This window comes from Tasmannia lanceolata, unplaced genomic scaffold (genome assembly GCF_043159265.1).
Source record: "Tasmannia lanceolata isolate RefF3 unplaced genomic scaffold, GAP_Taslan_0.1 ptg000020l, whole genome shotgun sequence".
Taxonomy (NCBI): Eukaryota; Viridiplantae; Streptophyta; class Magnoliopsida; order Canellales; family Winteraceae; genus Tasmannia; species Tasmannia lanceolata.
In genome coordinates, this window is record NW_027518697.1 from 10485641 (window position 1) to 10513313 (window position 27673).

General features: G+C 39.4%; 1 protein-coding gene across 3 annotated transcripts in view; it reads left to right on the plus strand.

Moving 5' to 3' along the window:
* Positions 1–27673, plus strand: part of ECA3 (endoplasmic reticulum-type calcium-transporting ATPase 3) — a 97757-nt gene that overhangs the window by 65576 nt on the left and 4508 nt on the right. The window contains exons 28-32 of one of the 3 annotated variants that reach the window (XM_077363734.1): positions 3779–3833; positions 7328–7413; positions 13950–14098; positions 25203–25308; positions 25432–25485. In XM_077363734.1, coding sequence (XP_077219849.1) covers positions 3779–3833; positions 7328–7413; positions 13950–14098; positions 25203–25308; positions 25432–25485 — 450 coding nt within the window. The other 2 variants (XR_013237339.1, XM_077363735.1) reach the window with 2 other exon arrangements.

The window sequence follows — 27673 nt, forward strand, 5'->3', positions numbered from 1 at the left end:
GCCGGCCCTGTGACACCCGATGACTCTCTTCTCGTCTCCCGGGCCGACTATGATGGGCTTTTGCGCCTACGTGAGCACAAGGTAGTTCACCTGTTTCTCTCCTTACCATCTCCGGCTCCTGGGTTATTGATTCCGGGGCCTCGAACCACATGATGGATAATTCTACTTCTCTTAGTTCGTTTAAGCCCTTTCACTCTACCTCTCATACTATTACTCTTGCCAATGAGACCATTTCTCCCATTTCTGGTACTGGTGTTATTTCTCCCCATTCCGGCCTTACCATGTCATTAGTTCTTTGTATTCCTAAGTCTCCCTTTAATTTAATTTCTGTTAGCCAAATCACCAAAAATCTTAATTGCTCTGTCTCCTTTTTTTTTTCCTTCTTATTGTGTTTTCAGTATCTCTTGATCGGAAAGACGATTGGTTCAGGCCATGAGGTGGATGGTCTCTATCGCCTTGACTATGGTCATGCCCGTGCCGTTTTGCATAGCTCCGTCGATCCCTATCTGTGGCATTGCCGTCTCAGTCATCCCTCCATCCAGAAGCTTCGGCAAGCGTCTATTACTTCTTGTCATGTTCAGTCATTTCATTGCGAGTCAACTAGAAAAGAATCGTCGTGTGTCCTTTCCTTCTAGTGTTATTAGTCAGGTCTCGTGTCCTTTTGATTTAGTACATTCAGATGTATGGGGTCCCTCACAGACTGTCTCTTTTTTGCTATAGATATTTTATCATTTTTGTTGATGATTTTCTTTTAGGAAATGGTTATTTCTTCTTAAAGAGCGCTCAGAGTTGTTTCATGCTTTTCGTACATTTCATGCTGAAATTACTAACCAATATAATTGCACACTTAAATTTTTGTAATACTTTTCTGCATCTAATGGCTTTCGGGATTTCTTATCTTCTCATGGCATTGTGCATCGGTCCTCTGGTGCATACACCTCTCAATAAAATGGTGTAGCTGAGAGGAAATTACGGCATTTACTTGATATGGTCTGCACTCTTCTATTTCAAATGTGGGTTCCTAAAGCCTATTGGAGCGATGCGATCCTTACATCCATTTCCTTGGCTAATCGACTTCCCTCCTTAGTTTTAGATGATAAAGCTCCCTTCTCGACCTTACATCCTCAGCGTGATCCCTATCCCATCATTCCACGGGTCTTTGGTTGTGTTTGTTTTGTCCACAACCTCTCCCATGGACTGGATAAATTTGATCCTCAGCATGAGAGAGGTGTCTTTTTGTGGTACTCTCGTACCTAGAAGGGTGATCAATGTTACAATCCTCGGTTGCGCGGGTTATTTGTTTCCCCTGATGTCACCTTTTTTGAGTCTGTCTCCTTCTTTATGACTCCCAGCGAGAGTAGTAAAGTTGTGACAGACTCTCAGGTCCCTCTTCCTCTTCCTATTCTACCTGAACTTCGGCTCCTCCAAAGGTCTATCAGCGGTGTCCGAGGCCAGATGTCCATCAGCCTACGTCCATGGCACATCTTCTCAGCCGGAGATACTGGCTCCTCCTTCTCAGGTACCTCTTCTTCCCACTCCTGATGCTCCTGTAGATTCTCCTATTGTTTTCCGCACTCGTTCTCGTACCACTGCTCATCCTATTTCTAATTTTATGTCATATGATCATCTCACCCCTCTGTTTCGTAGCTTTGTCTCTTCCTTGTCTTATGTTTCTTAGCTTCCTTGTCATATGTTTCTTTGCCGCAGGCTGTGCAATAGGCCCTTGCTCATCCAGGTTGGCGTGCCGCTGTGGATCTTGAGATGGCCGCTCTTCAGACCAATCATACTTGGGGTTTGGTCCGTCTACCTAATGGTGCTCAGCTCGTGGGTTCTCGTTGGGTCTTTGCCATCAAATACTTGCCAGACAGGACATTTGAGCGCCTTAAGGCGTGCTCGGTTGCCAAGGGTTATACGCTGACATTCGGAGTTGACTACACGTAGACATTCTCTCCGGTCGCCAAAATTCCCTTGGATAGAGTATTGATTTCCCTGGCCGTCATCCGGAGATGGCCCTTATATTAGCTCGATGTTAGGAATGCCTTTCTGCATGATGACCTCACTGAGGAGGTGTACATGGAGCAACCTCCTGGGTATGTTTTAGGGGGAGATGTCCTCAGTTTGCAGACTTCGCAAATCTCTATACGGTCTCAAACAATCTCCTAGAGCATGGTTTGGGAGATTCAGTGATGCTGTAATGCGATTTGGCATGAAGCAATGTGCAGTTGACCATTTAGTGTTTAGTCGTCGGTCTGATGCTGGGTATGTGCTTCTCATAGTCTATGTGGATGGCATTGTCATTACAGGGAGTGACACAGTGGGCATACATAAATTGAAGGCCTTCCAGCAAAAAGAATTTTTCATCAAAGACCTAGGGCTTCTAAGATATTTTTTGGGGATTGAGGTAGCTTACTCTCGTAGTGGTCTTTCCCTTTCACAAAAGAAATATGTTTTAGATTTTATTGGATGAGACAGATTCTCTGGGTCTAAAACCTGCTGATGTTCCCATGGACCCGAATACAAAGCTACTCCGAGATGAGGGAGATTTGTTAGATGATCCTGGCAGGTACATGCGATTATTTGGAAAGCTTATATACCTCATAGTTACTCGTCTATATATTTCATTTGTAGTAGGGGTAGTTAGCCAGTTTATGAGCACACCACTTACCTCCCTTGGGCAGCAGTGATTCAGATTCTTCGCTACTTGAAAAGCACGCGGTAAAGGCTTGTTGTTCAAGAGGACATGGGCATGAAAAGTTGGAAGGATTTTGTGATGCAGACTGGGCAGGATCTACAACAGATAAGAGATCCACCACTGGATATTGTACCTTCGTTGAGGGTAATTTAGTGTCGTGGCGAAGCAAGAAGCAAGACATAGTAGCCAAATTAAGTGCAGAAGCTTAATTTCGAGCCATGCCACATACAAGTGGAGAGCTCATCTAGTTGTGCTCTCTCTTATCTGAGATTGGTTTCCCTTCCTCATCCCCATGTCAGCTATATTGCGACAATAAGGCCGATATCCGCATTGCTACCAACCCAGTTTTTTCATGAGAGAACCAAGGACATTGATGTGGACTGTCATTTCATACGTCAGAGAATCCAAAAGGCCTGATATGCACTACTTTCACTCGATCAGTGGATCGGATCAGCTAGCTGATGCGTTTACCAAGTCATTGAGTAAAGCGAAGCTAAGTGATATTTGTTACATGCTAGGAATGTATGATAAATACATTCCAGCTTGAGGGGGAGTGTTAGAAGGTGTATTTGTGCCTAAGGGCATTTTGGTCATTGTACTCTCATTCTCTTTATATATATATATATATAGACACACACACACACACACACACATTAGTGACGGGGATTCTCTCCCTAACCCACTATTTCCTTCTTTTCTCTCTTCTCCCAACAATTAGTTATGAGTAAAATATAAAGAGCTCAATACACTCACTTTAAAGCTATTATTGAGCAAAAAACTACTCCATTCAAGTAAGACCAATTTATTTTATCTGCTGGAAGGAGAGAGTTACAGTTAAGAATTAATTTGTTCATTCTTCTCTTTGGAAATTTGTTTTTTAATCTTTTAAGTAGCTATGTTCCCTTTCACTGGTAAGGTAGGACAAAATAGTTGCGCTTTACTTTTAAAAGTGAAAAGGGTCAAGTGACCTTTCTAAAAACCATTACTTTTTAATTCTCATTGAATTAGTTCTTAACTTCAAAAAATAATGGATTGTTTCTTATGGAAACTTGAAATATTTGTCATACATTTTGTTGAACTGTGCAGGTTAATGAAGCAGTAGTGACTGGGTGGTTGTTTTTCCGTTATTTGGTTATTGGAGGTAAGTTATCTACCTATCATGTATGTAACTAGTTTTTTTATATTTTCTTAATCGTCTTTTAGAATAGAAACTTTCTAGGAGATCACTTTTGCATTTCTTTGCTTGTAATCAAATAATGCAGTTCTCCATCATTGCATACTCTTCAAGAATATATATATATATATATATATATATATATGAGGAAAAGGATTGTACGCTCGAGTGCCCAATCACATGGGGCCCCACTTTGTTAGGATGATCCAAAGCATTCATTTGAAAGGCCCTTACATAGATGGGGTGTGTACCAAAAATCAGCTCCATAGGATCATCCTAACCCATCCATTTGTGGAGGGCAAAATGGACAGACCACAAATCTGCCCATTTTTGCCCTCCACTTTTGAAGGGGTTAGGATGATTCAATGGAGCTGATTTTTGGTACACACCCTATCTATGACAGAGCCTTGCAAATGAATGCATCTTTGCGGATGGTGACCATTGAAGATATTTGCACTCTAATGTGGTCCATATGATTACTTCCCTTAGGTCTGATGCTGAATTGAACTAATTACAGAACTGCTGAATAACTGTTCTTTAGTTATGATCCAAGTTTGCGATGAATAGATAGAGCCTGAAAAAATTTCTAGAAAATTTAAATTTCTTTTCCACTATTTTCATTAATAAACAACAAAAATTGGTTTGTTGCATGAACTAAATAGTCTCACAAAAATTAGTACAACCCCTTCAGATATAATTTATATCCCATAATATCACTCCCATCCTTTTTCTTACTACAAAACGATGGTAAGCCCTAGGGTTTTCTTTGTAGAAAAAACTTTCAGGCTAGAAATCAGTTAAAAAAATTCTGGATGTGATCCCTCTAATTTCGGATATCTAAGAAACTGGAATCTTCATAAATTTGTTTCAAAATTAATGAAATATATTATTTAAAAAATTAAAAATACGTCTTTGATAGAATCTACTCAAATCTTTCTACTTTATTTGGATCTAATGAGAGATGAGTGATATGACTTATGGTGTCGTTCACAAGGTTGCCACAGCAGGAAGTGAAGCTGGAAGCCCGAAGCGAAGGCTCTCAGGAAGGGTGGGAAGCGGGAGGCGTGAATGGTTGGAGAATTATTTTAATAGTTAAACATTTACAAAAATTAAAAAATAAAAAAGTACTAAAAAATATAAGAAATAATTATATTATCCAAATATTAAAAAAAACACTTTTTATTAAAAGATCCAACATTTACTTAAAGGAAAATCACTATTAGCTGAAATGCCTATCTTGACCGGTGCCTGACAAGTTGAAAAAAAATTTAGAAACCAAATTATGAGATTTTTTTTCCGGACTTTTGAGATTTAATAATGTTTGGACATGATAGAATTTATGATTTTCTTTTTTTTTTATTATTCAAAAAATAGTTGGACATGATAGAATTTTTAAAATTGGAAAAATGCCCCATCGTTTGGAAGTTAAGATTTTGACCCGACCCGTTTTTTTTCAAATTATGTACTGGAACTGGAAAGTTTACTTTTTATCCTTTTAGTTTTGAGTCTTGAAACTATTTTTAATAGATTCAAATGGGGGGTATTGCCTTATTCACATGTAAATCTTAAGTACTTAAATGACTTTACATGTAAATACTAAGAAGTGTAAGAGAAGAGGACCACAACGAAGAGAAGATGACTAGCAAGAGACAAGGAGGGTAGGTAGGAAACGCGCTTCCCATACAGTGGGAATCGCGTTTACCGAAACATGATTCCGAAAAATTGAGGAATGGAGATTCCCGTTTCCGAATCTTGTTTTTGGGAATCGCGATTCCCCATTCTGAGTAGGGATTCCTGCTTCCTTGGTCATTTGTACGGCTTGATGGAGTTGTGATTTGTGTCCCTCCACAATGATTGACTTGAAGAATGATCAGAGTATAGAGTTTTTAAGGTTTAAAAATTCGATGCCATGCAAACTTGTAGGATATGAAAGGAAAGTAAGAAGAAGAAGATGAAGATGATGTTGATGTGGCAGAACTTAGAAATAGTGATTGGACTGGAATGAAAATAAGATTGTCCATTGGTAGTAGCCACCCATGTCTTTTTCCTTGTAATCACTGTTTCATAAATAGATTCCTTGTAATCACTGTCATCCGGATCATTAATAGATCTAACAGCAACGTGACAATCTTTGTCATTATCATCCATGTGGTCCACGTTCTCTGCACTGCTTTTATAATTTTGAAATGCGTGAAATTGCTGTCTATTGCAATCCTAAATCTTAGACGTTGCTGCTATCTTCTTGTCCCTGACACGATGTTATCTTTAGTGGAGCCCTTATTTTGTTACCAGCCACAATGGGCATACTCGTCATATCTTAATCTTAACTTCAATACCATTGGTCATATCCATGGATTTAAATTTCGGTTTCGCCGAAATCCGGTTAAAAAAAGTCTTATTTTATTATTTCCGAATTTGGGCTGAAATTATTACTGGCAATTTCGACCAAAATTACCAGAAATTTTGGAAAATAATATATTTTTGAAAAAAAAGTTTCAATTTTCCGAAATTTCGGATTTCGGCAGATTTCGGTTTTGGACCCAACCGAAATCCGAAATTTCGGATTTCTGCGGAAATTTAAAACCATGATCATATCGTGCTCACTCCAAATCTCCGTTTGTTTCTTGTTAAAACATATCCTGGGCTTACCAAATCAGGAACTTGAGACTTCCATAAGCTTGTTGAAAGTTATCGTCCTTGGTGTGACCACTCTGTCTGGCCTCTTGTACAGTGTTTTTAGACTCGCTACTCAGATTATATATGCCTGTATATTCTCTTAATAAATGACATCATATTCACCATTCAAAAATAAATAAAAGATAAATAAATGACATCATATTCGAAATATCTCACTCATTGGTTTCTTGCAAGTTATCGTCCTTGGTGTAACCACTCTGTCTGCCCTCTTGTACAGTGGTTTTAGACTCGTTACTCAGATTATATGTGCCTGTATATATTCTTTAAAAATGACACCATATTCGAGATATCTCATTACTCTGCTGAAACCAATCTGTAGCTATATTTTTATGTAGAATGATACTATGAGAATATCTTACTGGAGATATTTTGAGAAGCTCTGTGGCAGGGGCCACACACACAACATCAGCATGAACTGGGCTTTGTAACCAAGAGGACCCATTGTAGAGATGTCATAGCCTGATGGCCACTCATCAGCATGTCCTAACCATTTCTTTACTTTCATTTACTTGGCCGCCAACTCAATTTTTAAAATTGTTCGATATTAGAATTTTCGGGTGGCATCTTCATGGAAAGGTCCATCAGATGAGTTTTGGATCATGCTGACATCATCTGGGTGGGCTCAATCATTGGGTTTCTAATGGTATCTTACATAAGAACTCTCACATTAGTGTTTCCCTATTGTTACATACTTACATCTGTTATTTTTTAGAGCTTTGCAACCAAAGATCTGAATACGTAACTTCAATACTTGCTTGTTGCAGCATACGTTGGTCTTGCAACTATTGCTGGGTACATATGGTGGTTTGTTTATTCTGATGGTGGTCCCAAGCTTTCTTATTATGATTTGGTAAGATATCACTTTCCTGTGTATTTTGAAATGTTTACTACTTGGAATGTTGTAAGAAACTTTTAATTTTACAGAATGAGCGAAGCATGTTATTTGTGCTTAAGAGCACTGTTGTAGATCAATGTTTAACACTCAGAGACTTTACTCATAGTGTCACTCAACTTGCTTTGACCGAGTCGTGAGTCTTCCTCCAATTTAGAGTTTTTTATTTTTGATTTATGGAAGTTTAATGAAGTTCTTCCTTGATTTTTTCAAATCTCTTGAGTTTCCATTTTTCAACGAACTGTTTCATGAATTATGCAACGTGGAAGTAGAAGATGATAGAGGTTTCCCAAGTCGAGGAGGTTGTATTCTTAGAAGAATGGAATGAAACTTTACATCATATATTTTGAAAATGCAGAAATCTACCCAACCAAGCCTTCAGTTTGGGTCACCCAAGAAAGTCCCTTTGGTTAGTCCTGAAATCGGTGAGGTGGGACCCAAAGAGAGGAATCCAAGTCACCTAGGTCTATTGTTGGTAAGTTCCGAGATACCTAAGCCTAAACACCCCGTCCCTAGGCGGAAAATTGCTTTGCTGAATGTACCTATCCCGAATACCAAGACAGTTGAGCTACATCCTAGAGCCAGGCAGAGCCTTGGCTGTCGAGCCCCTGGCGCTTTCCCTCTGGCCAGGGGGCGAAGAACTCAAGAAAACTTCTTTATGAATATTTTAGAGAATATCTTGGATTCAAAATCAGGATCAAGGAAGGTAAACAACAGACTCTTCAGGTTCCTAAAATTCTTCTGCAAATCTAGTAGGGTTGGTCCCACCTGTATCTAGTTCTGTATCTTTGGATACCAGACGGTTGTAGGTTTTGGCTTATTGGGTGTGAGGGATTTTTTAGAATTTAAAGCGTGTGTGGGAAGCTGGACTGTCATCTTGGGTTTCTTCAGCTTCCTCTGGTCTAGTGCGGCCTTCTAGGAGCGAGTGCTTCAACGCCTAGGTCTGGTTTTAAAAGGTCTCCTCTTCAGCTCGAGGAGACTGTAAAACCTGAGACGGACTTTTTAAAAAAAAGGTCCCCTTCTTTGACCTTTTTTTTTTCATTTTGAGGAATGGCTTCTCCTAACGTCCCAGGAGAATCACCTCCCTTGCCTTGGAAGACGGCTTCTTGGGTTCATAATAAGGGTTGTGTGGAGGCAAAAATGGGATGTGACCAAGGCGGTGGGTATCCGGCTGCCGGAAGTGAGCCGCTCGTACAGAAGGATTCTGGGATTCCTAGATAAGGATTCGGAGATTTTTTCTTTTATCTGCTAGAGTCCCTGACCCGGTATAGTATGGAGACAGTTATCCCGTCTTTTTTGACTTGTCTAAAAGCACAAACTAAATGACAATCTAAATGGTGATGACAAGTCTGTTTTGATGAATGCCTTGCCTCCCCCTGTCTAATCAAGAGGAGAGTGGGTCCTCAAGAAATAAAGGGTAGTAGATGAAGAACTCGAAAGGAACTGCAACTTTTTACTAGGATGGAAGCGTATGGAAGTGTTGACCTCACAGTGGTGGTTGTCCCTGAATAGCTTTTTGGCTTTGTATTGGCCTAGGAGTATATTCCTAGCCAGCCTTAATTGACTCTATGTAATGCTAGTTGGGACCCCTGGTCCCCAATGTAATTTTCATAGTATCAATGAAATTGTCATTTTTCAAAAAAAAAAAATGCAGAAATCTACAACTATTCCTAACAAGACGAATTCTTATCTCAAGATGGAATGTTGTTCCCTTAAACTTTTTGAGCTTGTCTATTGACTGAGTGTGATGCTCTGTGGACAATTCTTTAGTGAGCAAATCTGCTAGTCTTCACTAGGTGCTTGACTACACAAACTCTTTTGACACCCCCTAACGCTGAAATGTTCCTTCCAGCATTTTTAGCTTATCAATCAACTAAATGTGGTGCTCTATAGACAATCCTTTAGTGAGCAAATCTGCTAACTGGTCTTCACTAGGTAATTTTGTTGATTTTTTGTTTCTTTGAATGCATTAGAGATGTTTTTATGAATAGTGGTGTTTCTGTCATTTCATGCAATTCTCTTTTCTGTCAAATAAAGGAGGGGAATCTAGTCATATTGGGTAAGTCATTCCCATGAGAACTTTTTTTCCCTTTTTCTTTTTTTCTTCCTTTTATATTTTGCATATGTACATGGTATTAGAGCAGATCTGGATCCAAAGGAGTTGTTTCTCTTCATCCCAGAGTCAATTTACATCAAGGGATCTCTTAGAAACCCATTTTGAATTGAAGGAAGAAAATCATGCACCATCAGGCCGTATGACTGACATCATTGGTTGTGCAGTTCATCTCTCTGATTTGAACAGAGTATTGGGATTTGAATTGATCTTGTTTTAGATGTGTTTTACATGATTGTAACCAATTTTTTAATTGAATTTGGGAGACGTTTATGAAGCTATAGGAGTTTAGAAATCTTAAATTAGAGGGTCCGTATCTGGAGTTTTGATCAGATCTCTCTCTCTCTCTCTCTCTCTCTCTCTCTCTCTCTCTCTCTCTGAATTTTTGAGATTTGTATAGATCGAGCGTGTTATATGTTTTTTAATCAAGTTTTTAATATTTGTAGATATGTTTATGAAGATTTAGAGATTTCAAAATTATGAAACTCGGGGGTCTAATGTCTCTTAGAAATTTAGAAGGCATATGATTCCCTTTTTGTAAGAAAAATAATGGACATGGTCTCATTATGTTTGGATGTGAGGCTATTTTGATCATGCAAGTTTCTTCGTTTTTCCATTTTAGGAGGAATTGCCAATCCTTTATATGAGCAAGGATGCCCTTGTCTCATTCAATGGGAGGAACTTGACTCTTCCAAAGAAGGTACTCGTCATTGGCAAGCTTAACTGTAACACGCTGAGAGATTTGAGAGGAAAGCAGTTAAGGAGAAATTAAAGAGATTTGAAGTATTGCCCATTGAATGAGAGAGATATGTGATGCAGCACCGTGAAGAAAAATTGAGGAAAGGGAAGAGAAATATGACAGAATTAGAAGAATAGGGGAAGAAGAGACGAAAATAACCAGAAGAATAGACGAATTTAGGGAGAGAAGAGAAGAACAAAACCAGAATTAGAAGGAGAAGAATCTTTATTCATTATCAATAATCATCAAAAGTTACAAAATAAGCTGTAAAGAGGCCTATATATAGGCAAATAAACAACATAAGAACTAGAATCCTACTAAAACATGAACTCTTAAAGAAGCCTACTAAAATAAGAACTCTAAACAGAATAAACTGCCTAAAATGGAAAATAAAATCCTAAAAACTAAATAACATGGAAAATAAATTCCTAGAAAATCTAAAGGGCAAATATGCCTCTTATTTAGGCCTAAAATCTACATCATTTTGCCCTGGTTGAAAAAACTCGCCCTCAAGTTCTAGTCCACCTGGGTCAAAGATGTAAATAATCCACTAAAGTAGTAGAATGCGTAATCTGGCGGAAGCAATCATGATGTCTAACACTCGAGACAATAGGGAGAAACATCTGCAAGGTCGGCCGAAGAAGAGGGAAGAAAGTTCCCTCTCTCTCTCTATACTTTCTCTCTCTATCCCATCTCATTTTCTCTCTCCTCACTTGAGCCATTTCTGCTCAAAATTGACCCTCGGCCTCAACATGAAAGTTGTTCGTGACAACTTTTAGAGCACATCCAGCCTATTTTCAGCAGCGGACAACAGTCTTTTGCACAGTTTCAGGAGCCATCTCAGTCATTGATCGCGCCCATTCTTCCGTTCATTAGCTTTCACTCATCCGATTTCAGATCCGCGACAGACGTGCTTCTTTCGACATGCCAAACAGATCAGACAATTGATTTCAGTTTTCGACATCGATCCCTATACCTCCACCATTTATTCCATATTTTGATGGGTACGACGGAAGCTATTGGAATGGACGCACTCCCTTTAGCTATTATGATGATGCATGTTTACAGTGGATTGATGCTCTAGACGCATATCATGAGTACAATGGCCATGATCACCAAGCGATTATCTACTGGGCTAAAGAAACTGTGCGACAACAAGCCCGATGCTCATGGGACCACATGGAAACGTACCATCGTAGAAGAAGCGACCCTCCAATCGGTCATTGGAAGGATGTTCGTGATTTTTTTATGGCTTTTTATACGCTCTACTATCTACGGAGATGGAAGCATGAAGAAGCCGCTCGACGAGAAGAAGCAGCACGCCGTGAACAAGAAGCAACAGCACGCCGTGCACGCGAAGCAAAAATTGAAGCTGAGAATTTAGAGCGTCGCATGCGTGAGTCAGATTTGCAGAGCTGCTCCACTACTTCATCTGCCTTACCCGTTACTGATATTCTTACGGGTCCAGATGCTAGTATTGATGAGATCATTGATGTTGAGCCTTTGATTCCATCAGATTCTGACCCTGAGATGGATGATCCAGAGTTAGAGACTCAATTGATTGCTGTGCTTCTGAGATTTCTACCGTACCGATTGCCGATCATCTAGAGAGTGAGCTTCACTCTTCTGAGGCAGATATTGTGGCAGATCCACGTGCGGCTAATCCATTGCCCGAGTCCGAGCTGAGTGACTAGATCGTTGAAGCATTATCAGAGCATACACATCACGAGCTGATCATTGAGGATGCCGATTCCATATCATTACATGAGCACACTGATAGCATTGCTTCTCCAGTAGATGCCCCGACCGAGATGATTATAGAGGTCGAGCCCGCCGACAAGATGATCATTTTGATGCTGATCATGGATTGATACTGCCCATCGCTGTTTTTCCGATCCAGGAGGAGTACGTAGCGATCTTCCCAGTTAGTTTACTTCTCCAGAGCAGATTCTGCTCGCATGAGTCTACATGGGCACTTTCTTCCCTCTTCTTCCGCCGACCTTGCAGATGCTTCTCCCGATTGTCTCAAGCGCGACATCATAATTGCTTCCGCCGGATTACGCGTTCTACTACTTCAGTGGATTGTTTACATCTTTGACCCGGGTGGACTAGAACTCGAGGGCGAGTTCTTTTTCAACCTAAATAAGAGGCATATTTGCCCTTTAAATTTTCTAGGAATTTATTTTCCATGTTATTTAGTTTTTAGGATTTTATTTTCCATTTTAGGCAGTTTATTCTGTTTAGAGTTCTTATTTTAGTAGGCTTCTTTAAGAGTTCATGTTTTAGTAGGATTTTAGTTCTTAGGTTGTTTATTTGCCTATATATAGGCCTCTTTACAGCTTATTTTGTAACTTTTGATGATTATTGATATGGAATAAAGATTCTTCTCCCTTTAATTCTGGTTTTCTTCTTCTTTCTTCTCCTCTCTCCCTAAATTCGTCTATTCTTCTGGTTATTTTTGTCTCTTCTTCAGGTTATTTTCGTCTCTTATTCCCCTATTCTTCTAATTCTATCCCCTTTCATCTATTTCTCTCCCCTTTCCTTAATTTTTCTTCACGGTGCTGCATCAATATGTTATGAGGCTGAAATTAAGCTCTTTTTATCTTTCAAATGATGAATTCATAGATAAAAGATGAAAGAGAGAGAGGCGATTGATGAGTTGCAAGTGTGAAAAGAGGGAGGTAGGGTTTATGAAAGTGATGGGAGATGAAATTTGGTTTTGACAACGGAATGCAAGAATGGATTTCCGAGGGAATGATGAAAGACATAGATCTCGCTTTAGAAGTTTTGATTAGTGAGGTGTGGATTTTGGTTGCCGACAAGAAGATTATTTCGGGTTTTGAATGTGATTTGATGGATGGGAAAAATGTATTTAGGGTTTTTAGGATGTACAAATGGGGATTCAATTTGGATCTTGGGTTTCAAGATGAGATATGATACGTAGAGAGAACATGGGTTTTGGAAGTTGATAGAAAGAACTATAGAATGATTACCTTTTGACTAGAGGGGAGTTAATCATATCGTTCAACGTTGCTCTAAATACCATTTGAGGAAGAAGAGGGTGTAGAAGTTGGACACCCAAATTGAGGAGGTTGTATTCTCATTAGAATCGAATGAAATTTATGTATATATAACAGAAAATTAATTGTTTTTACCGCCTAACTACATGAACTCTTTAGCACTATTTTGTGCTCTTGATCAGCTTTTGTGAGTTTTTCATTAAGTATTGTGAGCTTTTGTTGGAATCGTGGCAAAACTGACCTTTACGGAAGATTCGGAAGATTCATACTTGAATCTTAACAGTCAATTCAACCGATCTTGTTCTAAACAATTTTGAATCCATTTTTAACAGCATTTGCGTTTCTCATATCTTTTGATATTTGTTAGTTGTGAATCGGGTTGCTTGCTTGATAATGAAAATATTTAGATTGTTACTTTCAATAGTGCTATGGTGAAAATAGTGCCTGAATACACATGAATGAGTGGTCAATTTTCTTTATTCATTATTAGATCTTTTTTGAATGTTTGAGCATTAAATAAATTATATTTGCCCATACTTTATGCTTTGCTTGTCTAGGCTTTTAAGGGAATCTTTCGTTCGATTGTCTCACATAAACTTACTACCTTTCTTTGTAATCTCAGGTTAATTTTGATACTTGTTCAACAAGAGAGACGACATATCCATGCAGTATATTTGATGACCGCCATCCATCGACTGTGTCAATGACTGTGCTTGTTGTTGTCGAGATGTTCAATGCCCTAAATAATCTCAGTGAAAATCAATCTCTTGTGTAAGTGATTTAGTGCCTTTGATATTTTTTGTTTCTTTTATTTGCATGTGGTTTCTTTTTTATTTCCAATCCCTCCTATACTTTTGGTAAGAGGCCAATTGATTGGACCTAGATGTGGGAGGGATGTCCACATCACTATTCATGACCCACTACCCTTACCACTACCTATTTCCTACTTACCCACTTGCCATGGCCCACCACTTATGACCCCAAGCACATTTAAAACCTATGACCTACATGGCCATTAACTTTAAACGCCAAACCCTTACCCATTTGTCATTTCCTATGGTCCACTACTTAAGTCACTAAATCCTATATACATCCCCCCCTCCCCTGTACAACCCTAACTTTGAAGTGAAAAGAAAACCCCCTTCTATCACATTTGAGAGTTGCCACCCCCTTCCTTTGTCTCTTCGCTTCCCGTCTCTCTCTCCCTCTCACGTCCGGGAGCCGCCACCTCCCAGACGTGAGAGGGAGAGAGAGAAGGGAAAGAAGGGAAGAGACAAAGGAAGAGGGTGGCAGCTCTCCTTTGTTCTCTCTTTCTCCCATCTTGTTCCTCTTCTCTTTGGTGGACGACACATGTCAGGGCAGCACCACCCGTTTCAGATATGCCCCTTCTCCCCGTCTCTACTTCTCTCCTCTCCTTCCCCTCTCTCCCTCACGACCCCCTCCTTTCTTCTCCCTTTTCATTCACTAACCTTTCCCCTTTTCTTCTTTTCATCCTCTATATCTCTGCCATTCCCCAGCCCCGTTGGCCGTTGCTAAATATCACGATCCCATCCCGACTTAGTCGCTTTCTTTCCACCCTTTGGCCACCATCTAGAGACCGATTGGACTGTTTTTCAGATTTATTGCAGTCTGTTGTATCTTTGTTAATGGATTTTTTATCTGATTTGTTTTCTAGTTGACTTGATTTATCATGGCTCTTATGTATGAAACTTTACATGGATAGATTAATTTCTCTATTGATGATTGGACTCAAAAATTATAAATTACCTTGAAAGTTTTAGTTGTGAATCACTACCATATTTTTCACTAAAAACAATGGAGAGACAAAGATGGTAGCAGTTTTCACTAAAAACAAAGGAGAGACCAAGATGGTCCATCCAAGCAATACAAGGAGGGAAGAGAGGGAACAAAACAAAGCATTACAAGAGAGGAGACGAAGAGAACTAAAACAAGAAAGACTAATGGTGCGAGTACTTAAAGGGGGAGAAAATCAAACATCTCAAGCCCCGCCTTGGCTACACCATCCCTCGCTAACTTGCCCACCACATTGTTGGCCGACCTTCGGACATGCATAGAAGTAATCGAGGATCCATCTGCAATATCTTGGACTTCGTCGAAAAAGAGGGCAAATATCCACGGAGGAACCGAAGAACCCCTAAGCCATCAGATGACATTTAGGGAACCCCCTTCAACAATTACCCTATCCAAGCACTCTTTGTCTAAGGATTTAATCCCATAGTGGAGAGCTCGAACCTTCGCCTCACTAGCATCTACGACTCCAATAGGCCCTACAAAAGCCCAAATGACATCTCCCCTCGAATCTCTAAGGACACCTCCAATCCCATGACTACCATATTATGTTTAAATTGTTTGGGAATGTACGCTTGCTGCCCTAATTGAATAGTAACCCTATTATTCATCGAAAATTTCCGGATCTGATTTGCAAACCCTATTACGGCTTGCATTAAAGTGGTATTAAAGCTCAGATCTTACATCCCTAATAGAGGCCTTTCCCTTTATACCCTCTAGGTGTTCGATAAAAGTACCGAAAGTCTTCCTTAATCACATTCTTTAGGGTTCGTTTGGATGCCATAAAAAGGGAGAAAGTAGGTTGAAAATTGAAATTTTTTCCCATCGAATTGAATTAACATTTGGTATACCATGGAAGTAACTTCTCAAATATGAGCTTTTCCTTCTCAACAGCCTATTGGCCTAAGTGGCAACCTATTCTCCCCTTATTATTTAATGCTTGATGTGAGAGGAAAATGATCGATATCTTCTCTCTTCTGTCTCTCATGCGAATAAATCTTCAATGAGCCTAGAAATCCACCATTAATGATCACATTTTACCGTTTAAAATAGCGATTTCAGAAAATAGGGGCAATGCAAGTTTGATTTGACTCCTACTGTTGTTGTGAAGGTTCTCAGAACGAGGATGGAGATTGCTAAAGGGCGAAGGCACTGGAAGCCTCACCAGAGAATTCACAATCCAATCAAGTCAAAAAAAAAAGAATGTCATCTTGAACGATGATTTCAGAAACCAATCTCAAGTAAAGAAATTCTAAAAAAGCAATTCCAACGTCTCATTGTCTTTCTGCAACTTGAAAGCATATCCTCATATTCTCTTCTTCTATTATTTTCTCTCGTTCGCAAAGCATGTAATGTGAGAATGTTCAAACCCTAGCTCGAGCATTTTTCAACAAATCCCCATAGCTGCTGTTCTAGCATTTGATATTGTAAGAACCGGTAAAAAAATATATATATATAAATATAAAAATGGCCTCATAGGTGGGTAATCATCGGCCATTACTCATTTTCCCCAAGTTAATCGGGCATGAGGACATCTGGCATAATGGGGCGTACACGATTCGAACCCAAGTCTAAGCTAAGATTGAACGGCTTCCTACCACTAAGCCACCGCCCCAGATGTCAACAAAAACGGAATAGATATATATATATGTTAAAAATTTCCAATAGTCACTATTCACAATAGTCACTATGCGAGATTACTATGCAGAAATACTATGCAAGTTCACTATTGAGATACACTATTTAAAAGTATTATTCACAGTAGGACCCACCGAGTACTATTTACAAACGAGTCCCACCATCAGTAGGTCCCACATCAGCGGGCCCCACACCCGCAGGTCCCACATCAGCGGGCCCCACATCAGCGGGCCCCACACAAGTAGGTCTCACACAAGTAGGTCCCACACAAGCGGGCCCCACGACCAGCGGGTCCTACCACCAGCGGGACCCATCCCTAGTGGAAACGAAAATATCATCGCACCGACGAAAATAATAATAAAAAAATGCAAAAATACTATTGACCGACAAAATTAATAATAAAAAAATATTATTAACTATGCAAAATACTGTTAACCGACGAAAATAATAATTTAAAATAGTAAATAGTTTTTACTATGCAAAAGTACTATGCAAAAATACTATTGACCGACAGAAATAATAATTTAAAATAGTAAATAGTCTTTACTATGCAAAAAGTACTATGCAAAAAAATGTCTATAAATAGAGGAGGAGGAGGAGAAGAAAAGGAGAAGAGAAGAGAAGAGAAGAGAAGAGAGAGAGAGAGAGGAAGAGAAGAGAAGAAAGAGAAAGAGGAAGAGAGAGAGAGAAGAAGGAAAAAGAAAATCCACTACCAAGTAAGTCTTTTATAATAGTCTCTCTTTCATGGTTGGTTCTACCACCTAAATTATTTAATGATCTCTTTCAATGGTTGGTTCTACCACCTAAATTATTTAATGATCTCTTTCATGGTTGGTTCTACCACCTACCTATATTTTATTTGAAGTAATGGTTGGTTTTACCACCTATATGGATAAAGTAATGGTTGGTTCTACCACCTATATACTTAACGGTGAAATACTAGCATAGTAACCGTAAAGTAAACTTTATCAACTTATGGTGAAATGAATAGTGACATGATGGGGCCCACATAAATAGTGACATGCAGGGCCCACATAAATAGTGACATGATGGGGCCCACATAAATAGTGACATGCAGGGCCCACATAAATAGTGACATGATGGGGCCCACATGAATAGTAGCATGTGGGGCCCACATGAATAGTGAACACAGGGAACCTTATTTTAGGACATAAATGGACACAAAAAGGACAAGTGTTGTCTGTGTGATATTAAAAGGACCTAGACTAAAATAAGTTGACCTATTTCACTTATTTGCCTACAGGAGCCATCTCGTCCTACTGCGACTATAAGAAAAGGCAGGTGACAGCTAGACCTTGTCTTGTAATGGTGTTCAATATAATTGTCTATGCAATGTAGCTCTGCTTATAAATTGCCTGATAAATACCTGCTTAGTGAATTTATACTCGCTTGCCTGGAATCAAATGAATTGAAATGAATGCTGGAATCAAATGAATTGAAATGAATGCAGGAAGAAAGGCAAAGGTAAGTAATTGCATACATGTTGCATACATGGGGGAAAGTGAAGGGGAACTTAAGGGTGTGGTGGAATCATCCTGGGACCTAAGGTCCAAAGGCCAACGCGAGAAGCGTGTACTGCCTTTCGTTGGCAAACCAACCAAAAAGGGAAAGTATCCCCGAGGGATAGTATCCCCGGCTCGGCAAATGCGAGACCGTAATCCAAGTCCATAACGTCACTACCTTCAGACAGGGGTAGTGGTTAGCCGTGCGGCAAGGACACCGGCAGAAAAAAATAAAAGAAAATGAAAAAGTCAGAAAAGAACTGACAGAAAAATAAATGGGGGAAAAGCCGGATGTACCTGGGGAATGTGCTGTCTCATTTTATAAAATTGTTGCATACATGCATACATAGCATACATTGAAATTATTGTCACTCCTTTGATTTATATTGCCATGGGCATTGTAATCTTTATTCTAGACATTATTGAAATGTGGATTTTATTGTATGCACTGTTATTATTGTCTCTTTTACTTTGCTCGGTCTTTGGATGACCCTGCTTTGACGTTGATTCCTCCACCACAGGGGTTGAGGCATTAGATGGCGGAGCATTTGCAAATGAAGGAACCATGGGATAAGGGACTGTGTGATCAGAGAGTTCGTTCCTGGAGTCCTTGCATTTTGACGTCTTACGTCATGTATCATTTTTAAGTTGTAATAAGATTCTATCGGGATCGTCGTTGATGCTTGTATAAAAAAAAAAAATATTTCCATGATTTTTACTTTCTTTTGCTCGTAGCGACACGACGGAAATCGGGTCGTTACAGTTGTGGTATCAGAGCCCGGGTTTACGGAAACCCTGGTGCTTGTGGGTTGTGTCGTTAAGTAGGGTTAGATAGCTAATAGGTGACATATGATGTGTCACATTTCAAGGGTAAACTGGAAAAAAAAAAAAAAAAATTGATAGTGGTCCACCATCAAAGAACTTGTGCCCCCACTGTGGAAGGATTCACGTTGGGCAATGCTGGAGAAGAAGGGATTGCCCTAAGGCACCAGCCTTCATCCAAAACCGCCCACCTCCGCCACAATATCAACCGGTGCAAACAATCAGCAGAACCAGGGAAGAAGAAATCAGTACCGCCCTCTGACCCAAGATAAGAACGCACAGCCAGGAACTGAAAAGCGTTTCTTCGCCCTAATCAACGAGGTACAGGATGGGGCCTAATCAACGATGACAACGAGGTACAGGATGGGGCAACAGAAGGTCAGAAAACTTATTTATAAATTATGGATTATGGGAAACAAGGGAATTCATAGGAGTAAAATGTCTGCCTAGAATAGAAGATTAGTAGTATTTAAGAGGCAGTGCAGATTATAATGGATTTCACAAGACGTTGATTTCTAATCAAAATTAAGATTTACAAAGTAAAGGAGATGATCTTAAATTATCATGTGTCGAGATTCTGATTATCAAGATATCTAGGTTATGGGCGTAGGAATTTCGGGGACGAAATTTTTTTTAAGGGGGGTAGAATGTAAGAACCGGTAAAAAAATATATATATATAAATATAAAAATGGCCTCATAGGTGGGTAATCATCGGCCATTACTCATTTTCCCCAAGTTAATCGGGCATGAGGACATCTGGCATAATGGGGCGTACACGATTCGAACCCAAGTCTAAGCTAAGATTGAACGGCTTCCTACCACTAAGCCACCGCCCCAGATGTCAACAAAAACGGAATAGATATATATATATGTTAAAAATTTCCAATAGTCACTATTCACAATAGTCACTATGCGAGATTACTATGCAGAAATACTATGCAAGTTCACTATTGAGATACACTATTTAAAAGTATTATTCACAGTAGGACCCACCGAGTACTATTTACAAACGAGTCCCACCATCAGTAGGTCCCACATCAGCGGGCCCCACACCCGCAGGTCCCACATCAGCGGGCCCCACATCAGCGGGCCCCACACAAGTAGGTCTCACACAAGTAGGTCCCACACAAGCGGGCCCCACGACCAGCGGGTCCTACCACCAGCGGGACCCATCCCTAGTGGAAACGAAAATATCATCGCACCGACGAAAATAATAATAAAAAAATGCAAAAATACTATTGACCGACAAAATTAATAATAAAAAAATATTATTAACTATGCAAAATACTGTTAACCGACGAAAATAATAATTTAAAATAGTAAATAGTTTTTACTATGCAAAAGTACTATGCAAAAATACTATTGACCGACAGAAATAATAATTTAAAATAGTAAATAGTCTTTACTATGCAAAAAGTACTATGCAAAAAAATGTCTATAAATAGAGGAGGAGGAGGAGAAGAAAAGGAGAAGAGAAGAGAAGAGAAGAGAAGAGAGAGAGAGAGAGGAAGAGAAGAGAAGAAAGAGAAAGAGGAAGAGAGAGAGAGAAGAAGGAAAAAGAAAATCCACTACCAAGTAAGTCTTTTATAATAGTCTCTCTTTCATGGTTGGTTCTACCACCTAAATTATTTAATGATCTCTTTCAATGGTTGGTTCTACCACCTAAATTATTTAATGATCTCTTTCATGGTTGGTTCTACCACCTACCTATATTTTATTTGAAGTAATGGTTGGTTTTACCACCTATATGGATAAAGTAATGGTTGGTTCTACCACCTATATACTTAACGGTGAAATACTAGCATAGTAACCGTAAAGTAAACTTTATCAACTTATGGTGAAATGAATAGTGACATGATGGGGCCCACATAAATAGTGACATGCAGGGCCCACATAAATAGTGACATGATGGGGCCCACATAAATAGTGACATGCAGGGCCCACATAAATAGTGACATGATGGGGCCCACATGAATAGTAGCATGTGGGGCCCACATGAATAGTGAACACAGGGAACCTTATTTTAGGACATAAATGGACACAAAAAGGACAAGTGTTGTCTGTGTGATATTAAAAGGACCTAGACTAAAATAAGTTGACCTATTTCACTTATTTGCCTACAGGAGCCATCTCGTCCTACTGCGACTATAAGAAAAGGCAGGTGACAGCTAGACCTTGTCTTGTAATGGTGTTCAATATAATTGTCTATGCAATGTAGCTCTGCTTATAAATTGCCTGATAAATACCTGCTTAGTGAATTTATACTCGCTTGCCTGGAATCAAATGAATTGAAATGAATGCTGGAATCAAATGAATTGAAATGAATGCAGGAAGAAAGGCAAAGGTAAGTAATTGCATACATGTTGCATACATGGGGGAAAGTGAAGGGGAACTTAAGGGTGTGGTGGAATCATCCTGGGACCTAAGGTCCAAAGGCCAACGCGAGAAGCGTGTACTGCCTTTCGTTGGCAAACCAACCAAAAAGGGAAAGTATCCCCGAGGGATAGTATCCCCGGCTCGGCAAATGCGAGACCGTAATCCAAGTCCATAACGTCACTACCTTCAGACAGGGGTAGTGGTTAGCCGTGCGGCAAGGACACCGGCAGAAAAAAATAAAAGAAAATGAAAAAGTCAGAAAAGAACTGACAGAAAAATAAATGGGGGAAAAGCCGGATGTACCTGGGGAATGTGCTGTCTCATTTTATAAAATTGTTGCATACATGCATACATAGCATACATTGAAATTATTGTCACTCCTTTGATTTATATTGCCATGGGCATTGTAATCTTTATTCTAGACATTATTGAAATGTGGATTTTATTGTATGCACTGTTATTATTGTCTCTTTTACTTTGCTCGGTCTTTGGATGACCCTGCTTTGACGTTGATTCCTCCACCACAGGGGTTGAGGCATTAGATGGCGGAGCATTTGCAAATGAAGGAACCATGGGATAAGGGACTGTGTGATCAGAGAGTTCGTTCCTGGAGTCCTTGCATTTTGACGTCTTACGTCATGTATCATTTTTAAGTTGTAATAAGATTCTATCGGGATCGTCGTTGATGCTTGTATAAAAAAAAAAAATATTTCCATGATTTTTACTTTCTTTTGCTCGTAGCGACACGACGGAAATCGGGTCGTTACAGATATCCTTCATTTGGGAGGCAGATAGAAGGAATTTCCCAATGATTTGTGGACACGGACACAGAGTGTCGGACACAGCAAACCCCCAAACTTTAGAAACGGGGACACGGCTAAAATAGAAAGTACATGTAATCATGATTTGTCGATATGGATTCGTGTGTCCAGTTTCGACATGGAGACGAGTTGTCCAAATGAGGTAAACACAATATTCAATAAAAAAACAGAATGCCACACTTGACACGATACAAAAACATGTCTACACACCCAGCAAGTCGTGTCGGACAGGGCAAGACACATGAGTCAGCAATAAATTCGAAGTGTCGGCCAAATCATAGGAATTTCCAGTAGAGTTTGTAGTTTCAGCTCAAGCAATCCTCCATTTAATTTTGAATAAGGGGTTACCGTTTTCTGTTCTTGCCGATCCTTTCAAACAACATGATTTGTTCGCTTTCCAATTCAAAACCAAACAATGAATGGAATTAGAAAATGTTCTATTCATCCATTTCCTTCCCCTTCCCTTCCATTCCATTCCCAGCATCCAAATGGACCCTCAGGTGTTCAGTAAAGTCCAGAGAGAGTCTTGGTTAGTTGTTTCTTTTCTGTTAGGAATCGCTTCATAAAACTTGTGTTTGACTGTTTTCTAGAGTTGTTCAAGGTCACCACATTTGTGTGTGCACGTCACCGCATTTCCGCTCATCCATCGAGGTATTAAGAACACCATCTATCACCGTGTTTTCCACTCGACAATACAAACTGTCACACTTCTCCCCTTTCATTGGGACCATACAGCCACATGTGGTTTTCATATCTCCATCTGTAGCTGAATTACTTGCAATCTGTGGAGTCCAACCAGCCTAGTGAAACCAGTTCCTTCGCATATTCGGGATGTACACTACACCACCAGGTGCGCATCACTCCAAACATTCTGATCTTCATAGTCCCAAATCCCATGATATTGCGAAGAAACCCATCACCTAAGGACACACCTCGAATGACATTTCCAAATCAGCTTTGTGTACGAACAAGGAAGCTATAAGTAATGCAACAATGAATCTCGTAGAGAATTCGATCCTGGCTCAGTATGAACTTTGTCTTGGAACACATTATAATATTCATGTTTGGAGCATACATGAAAAAGAAACTAGAATCTAGATTCCAATCACGTCAAGAAGTGAATTTATTCGTGGAGACGGTGAGGACATCTCCAACCATCTTGCTCCGCTTATCCGCTACCACCACCACTGTATTTCTAGCACTATTGTCCGACTTGCTAGCTCGTTTCAGACAATCCCGCCTGATGTGACCTTAACCTTTGCAACGATAACATTGCATAGCTTTCCCGCTAACTGTGGATCTCGATCTGCCCTTTTCAGATCTCTTGTTAGACGGTCTTCCTCTTCGATTCTCGCTACGACCAATCAATCCATGACCATGACTCTCCTCGATATTGGGCTTCCTCCTAATCTTGTTTGGTAAGAGTGACACTGTAACTTCTTCTAGCTTCATCATATTTGTCCTGAATAGTAGTATATTCACTAGGTTTCCTTAAGAATTAGTGAGAGACGAAGCAATATGGTCTTGTCTTCTTCCTTAATTTTTCCTTAATCATTTGCAACTGATCCACATTCCTATTAAACGTTGTCATGTGTTCAGGAGATTCTCACCTTCCTACATATTCAGCTTGTATAACTGCCATTTCAGATATGATCAGTCACTCAAGTTTTTAGACATATAAAACTTCTTTAACTTCTCATAATTTTGGCATAGATTCTTTCTCCGTAACAGTAAACGTAACGTCATCCAGCAGACACAATTGAATAATGCTGGCAACACTCGATTCGATGCCTACCCGCTCACTCCTTTTCTGGCTTTCCATTCGTTCCTTTCAATGCACTAGTAAGGCCCTGTTGAACTAGGATGCCCTTTACTTTTCCATAGAGTGAAGCTACCTTTTCCATTAATTTTGTCAAACTCGAATTTTGAGATTTAGCCGCTTACTCCCATTTCAGATGAAACCCAGTTCACTCCACAGTCCACACTCCACACTATTGATAGCAAAAAGTTCAACCTCGGCTCTAATCATCCAATCATAGCAACATCTGACCAATCGGTTGTACCCTGCCCAATCAATTGGGTGATATTCCTATTGGCTAGATAGAGAGTGCTCTGAGAAAAAAAAAATTCAGAAATCCTAGCAACTTTCACCTTTTTCCTCTCCGAATCAATTTGAACTTCCTATAATCGATTCACAAACCTCAAAAATCAAAACTAAACCACACAGAGATCTGAAACGACGGTTCCCTCTTGACAACTCCACGTAACTCCACCATCCGGTTGAATCTCCATCAAGTTTTCAAAACTGTACCATTATTGATCGTTCCTTATCAAAGTTGACCCTGAAGACTATACTTGTATGATGACGTTGCGATTCATTCCCTGTCTTTGTTCATTTTAGATTGGACCTAGCATTCTGTTAGTTAATTTGTGATGATTTTATATGGTTCCCACCACATGTGAAAGTTTGATGGACGTATTGCAAAAAAAAATTTATTATTATTTTGTTATCAATATTATGGTGTTCTCTGCATGCAAATGCTGATATTTCTTTTCTGGACTATGAGATACTGATTGATAAGGTTCTTGGAATCTGCTACCTAAACTATAAATTTATTCCGTATTTTATGGTTATATTTTTTCACTTTAATATTTTATGGTTATATGTCATGCCATCATTTCTTGTTTTAAGCTACATATGATTTGTTAGATGTTGAATTTATGTTACTTCATCTTTTCTTATGGTAAGGGACGCGCCTGTTTTTGGTGGTTCTCCATCATAAACCTCGTGTTTGTGCCAAAAGCTGACGATTGTTACCATGTCCGTGGCTCCGTGAACTATGTATTGTTTACGCTGACCTATTTACTTTGTGCCGCATTTTCAGTGTAATTCCACCCTGGAGTAATTTATGGCTTGTAGGATCAATTGCCCTGACCATGCTCCTTCATGTACTAGTCTTGTATGTGAAACCTCTATCCATACTTTTCTCTGTAAGTGCTCTCTCGCTCTCTCCCATCCACGTATTCATGTTCAGTAGATACTAATAAAAAATATTCTTTAAATTTATAGTAGAGAAATTCTTTAATTTAAGTGTACTATGTTATTTGTTGCAGGTGACACCGTTGTCTTGGACCGAGTGGGCTGCTGTTCTGTATCTTTCTTTTCCTGTTAGTAATTCTATCCTTCCATTTCTTATTTGATGAACTTTGAGCTGGCAGTATCTCAGCTGAATTCATTGTCATACTGAAAATAATGTACTAGCTTAAGCTCTTATTTATTATAATTCTGTGGATTTCAGTTGATGCCCATATAGGTAAAATCAAAATATATACAAACAGTAGGTTGCTCAAAATGATGTAGATGGTAAAAAATCAAAATAAATACAAACAGTAGGTTGCTCAAAATGATGTAGATGGTAAAATGTAGGACTGATCCTAAACTTCATAACTTTGTTATATATGTTTAGCTATCTATGTTTCTTTTTTATTTGTATAATTAAGTCAGTGATACAGTTTTTTTTTTGGAAAGATATAACTTCTGTTTGTGAACTTGGGATAAAAAACTTGAAACAGGAAAAAAAATACCAAGTGTCGAAATTAAATGTTTTAAGAATGCCCAGTGTCAAAATTAAATGTTTCCTTAGTTGGAAATTTTCATGTTTTTGCAATGATCAGTGGGACAAATCCATGAATTTAGATGAAGAACCGTTGCAGTGAAGAGATCATGGAAAGAAACAAGGTTAAGGAGTTATTTACTGAATACATGTTCAGTGAAATTTTTTTCTGAAGAAATTGCATTTTCTACCATTTGAATGCTAATTCACCTGTGGTGTATAGGAAACCACATCTGGTGCTGAGATTTCTTTCTTAATAGAAAAGTAGATCGCATCGATTGAATGACCCAGATCCTTTGTCACCCATGACCCAAATCCATTTCTATTGCTGTTTTCCAAACCCACTCCCCAACACTCTGCCCCTACTTTGACCTTGCCTTTGTTAAACCCGTCATTTGGTCTTCATCATAGCCATTTTGGATTTGGTCCATAGATGAAGCCATGCTTGCCGCCTTGTCTCACCTGTCATGTGTCACCTCGGCCCCATTCTTTTCAACCATATCAGCCTCTCACTAGCTCACCACCTTGTTCCTTTTTGTTATAAAAGCCTTTCTGAGACTTCTGTCTGGAAACAAGATATAACCATCTGACTCTAAGATGTTGATTTTAGGCTACTGGGTGATTATTCATTTGTTAGAACTGTTATTGTGGATAAGGAAGAAGAAGAAGAGTGAGGGAGAAGATGGAGTCTCCTTAAAGGGAGCTCATATGTAATATGATGTATATACAAGAACTAGGGTTACATGTAAAAGACCAAAAATACCCTCTAACATCTCTAACAGTCCCCTCAAGCTGGAGTGTATATTTCATACAACCCCAGCTTGTTACAAATATCTTTCAACTTGGATTTAGCCAATGGTTTAGTGAACACATCGGCCAACTGATCTACAGACCTAGTGAAGATAATACTAATCTCTCCACGCTGAAGCTTCCCACGAACGAAGTGACAATCAACCTCAATATGCTTCGTCCTTTATAAAACACTGGATTAAAGGCGATATGAAGTGTTGCCCTATTGTCACAATGTAACGGTGCTGGAGATGAAGAACGTATATCAATCTGTGTCAGAAGAGACCGCAACCACGTCAACTCTCCTCATTTGTGAGCCATAGCTCGGTACTCAACCTCTGCGCTCAATCTAGACACAACATCTTGTTTCTTACTACGCCAAGAAACAAGATTTCCTCCCACAAACGTGCAGTAACCTGTAGTTGATCTCCTATCTACTGGAGATCCTTCCCAGTTTGCATCGATGAACCCATCCAGTCTCATATGATTATGCATCCTGAAAAATAAACCTTTTCCAGGAGCACTCTTCAAGTATCTAACTATCTAAAGGACAGTTGCCCAATGTAAAGTATGAGGAGAACTCATAAACTGGCTCTCTACTCCCACCGCATATGATATGTTAGGTCGAGTCACAGTGATTTGCCACTTATTTGGCCTACTATCTGCATCACACAGTCAAGTAGATCAATTTGCCCACCAACCTCCTATACCTACCAGGGTCCTCCAATAACTCCCCCTGATCCGGAAGAAGCTTCACATTGGGATCCATAGGAACCTTGGCTGGCTTTGTTCCTAATGATCCCATCCCCTCTAGAATATCAAGAACATATTTCCTTTGCGACAAGGTAATACCACCACGGGAGTATGCCCCCTCTATACCCAGAAAGTACCGTAGACATCCTAAGTCTTTGGTACAAAACTCCATCTAAAGGAACTTATTAAGTTTCTGAATA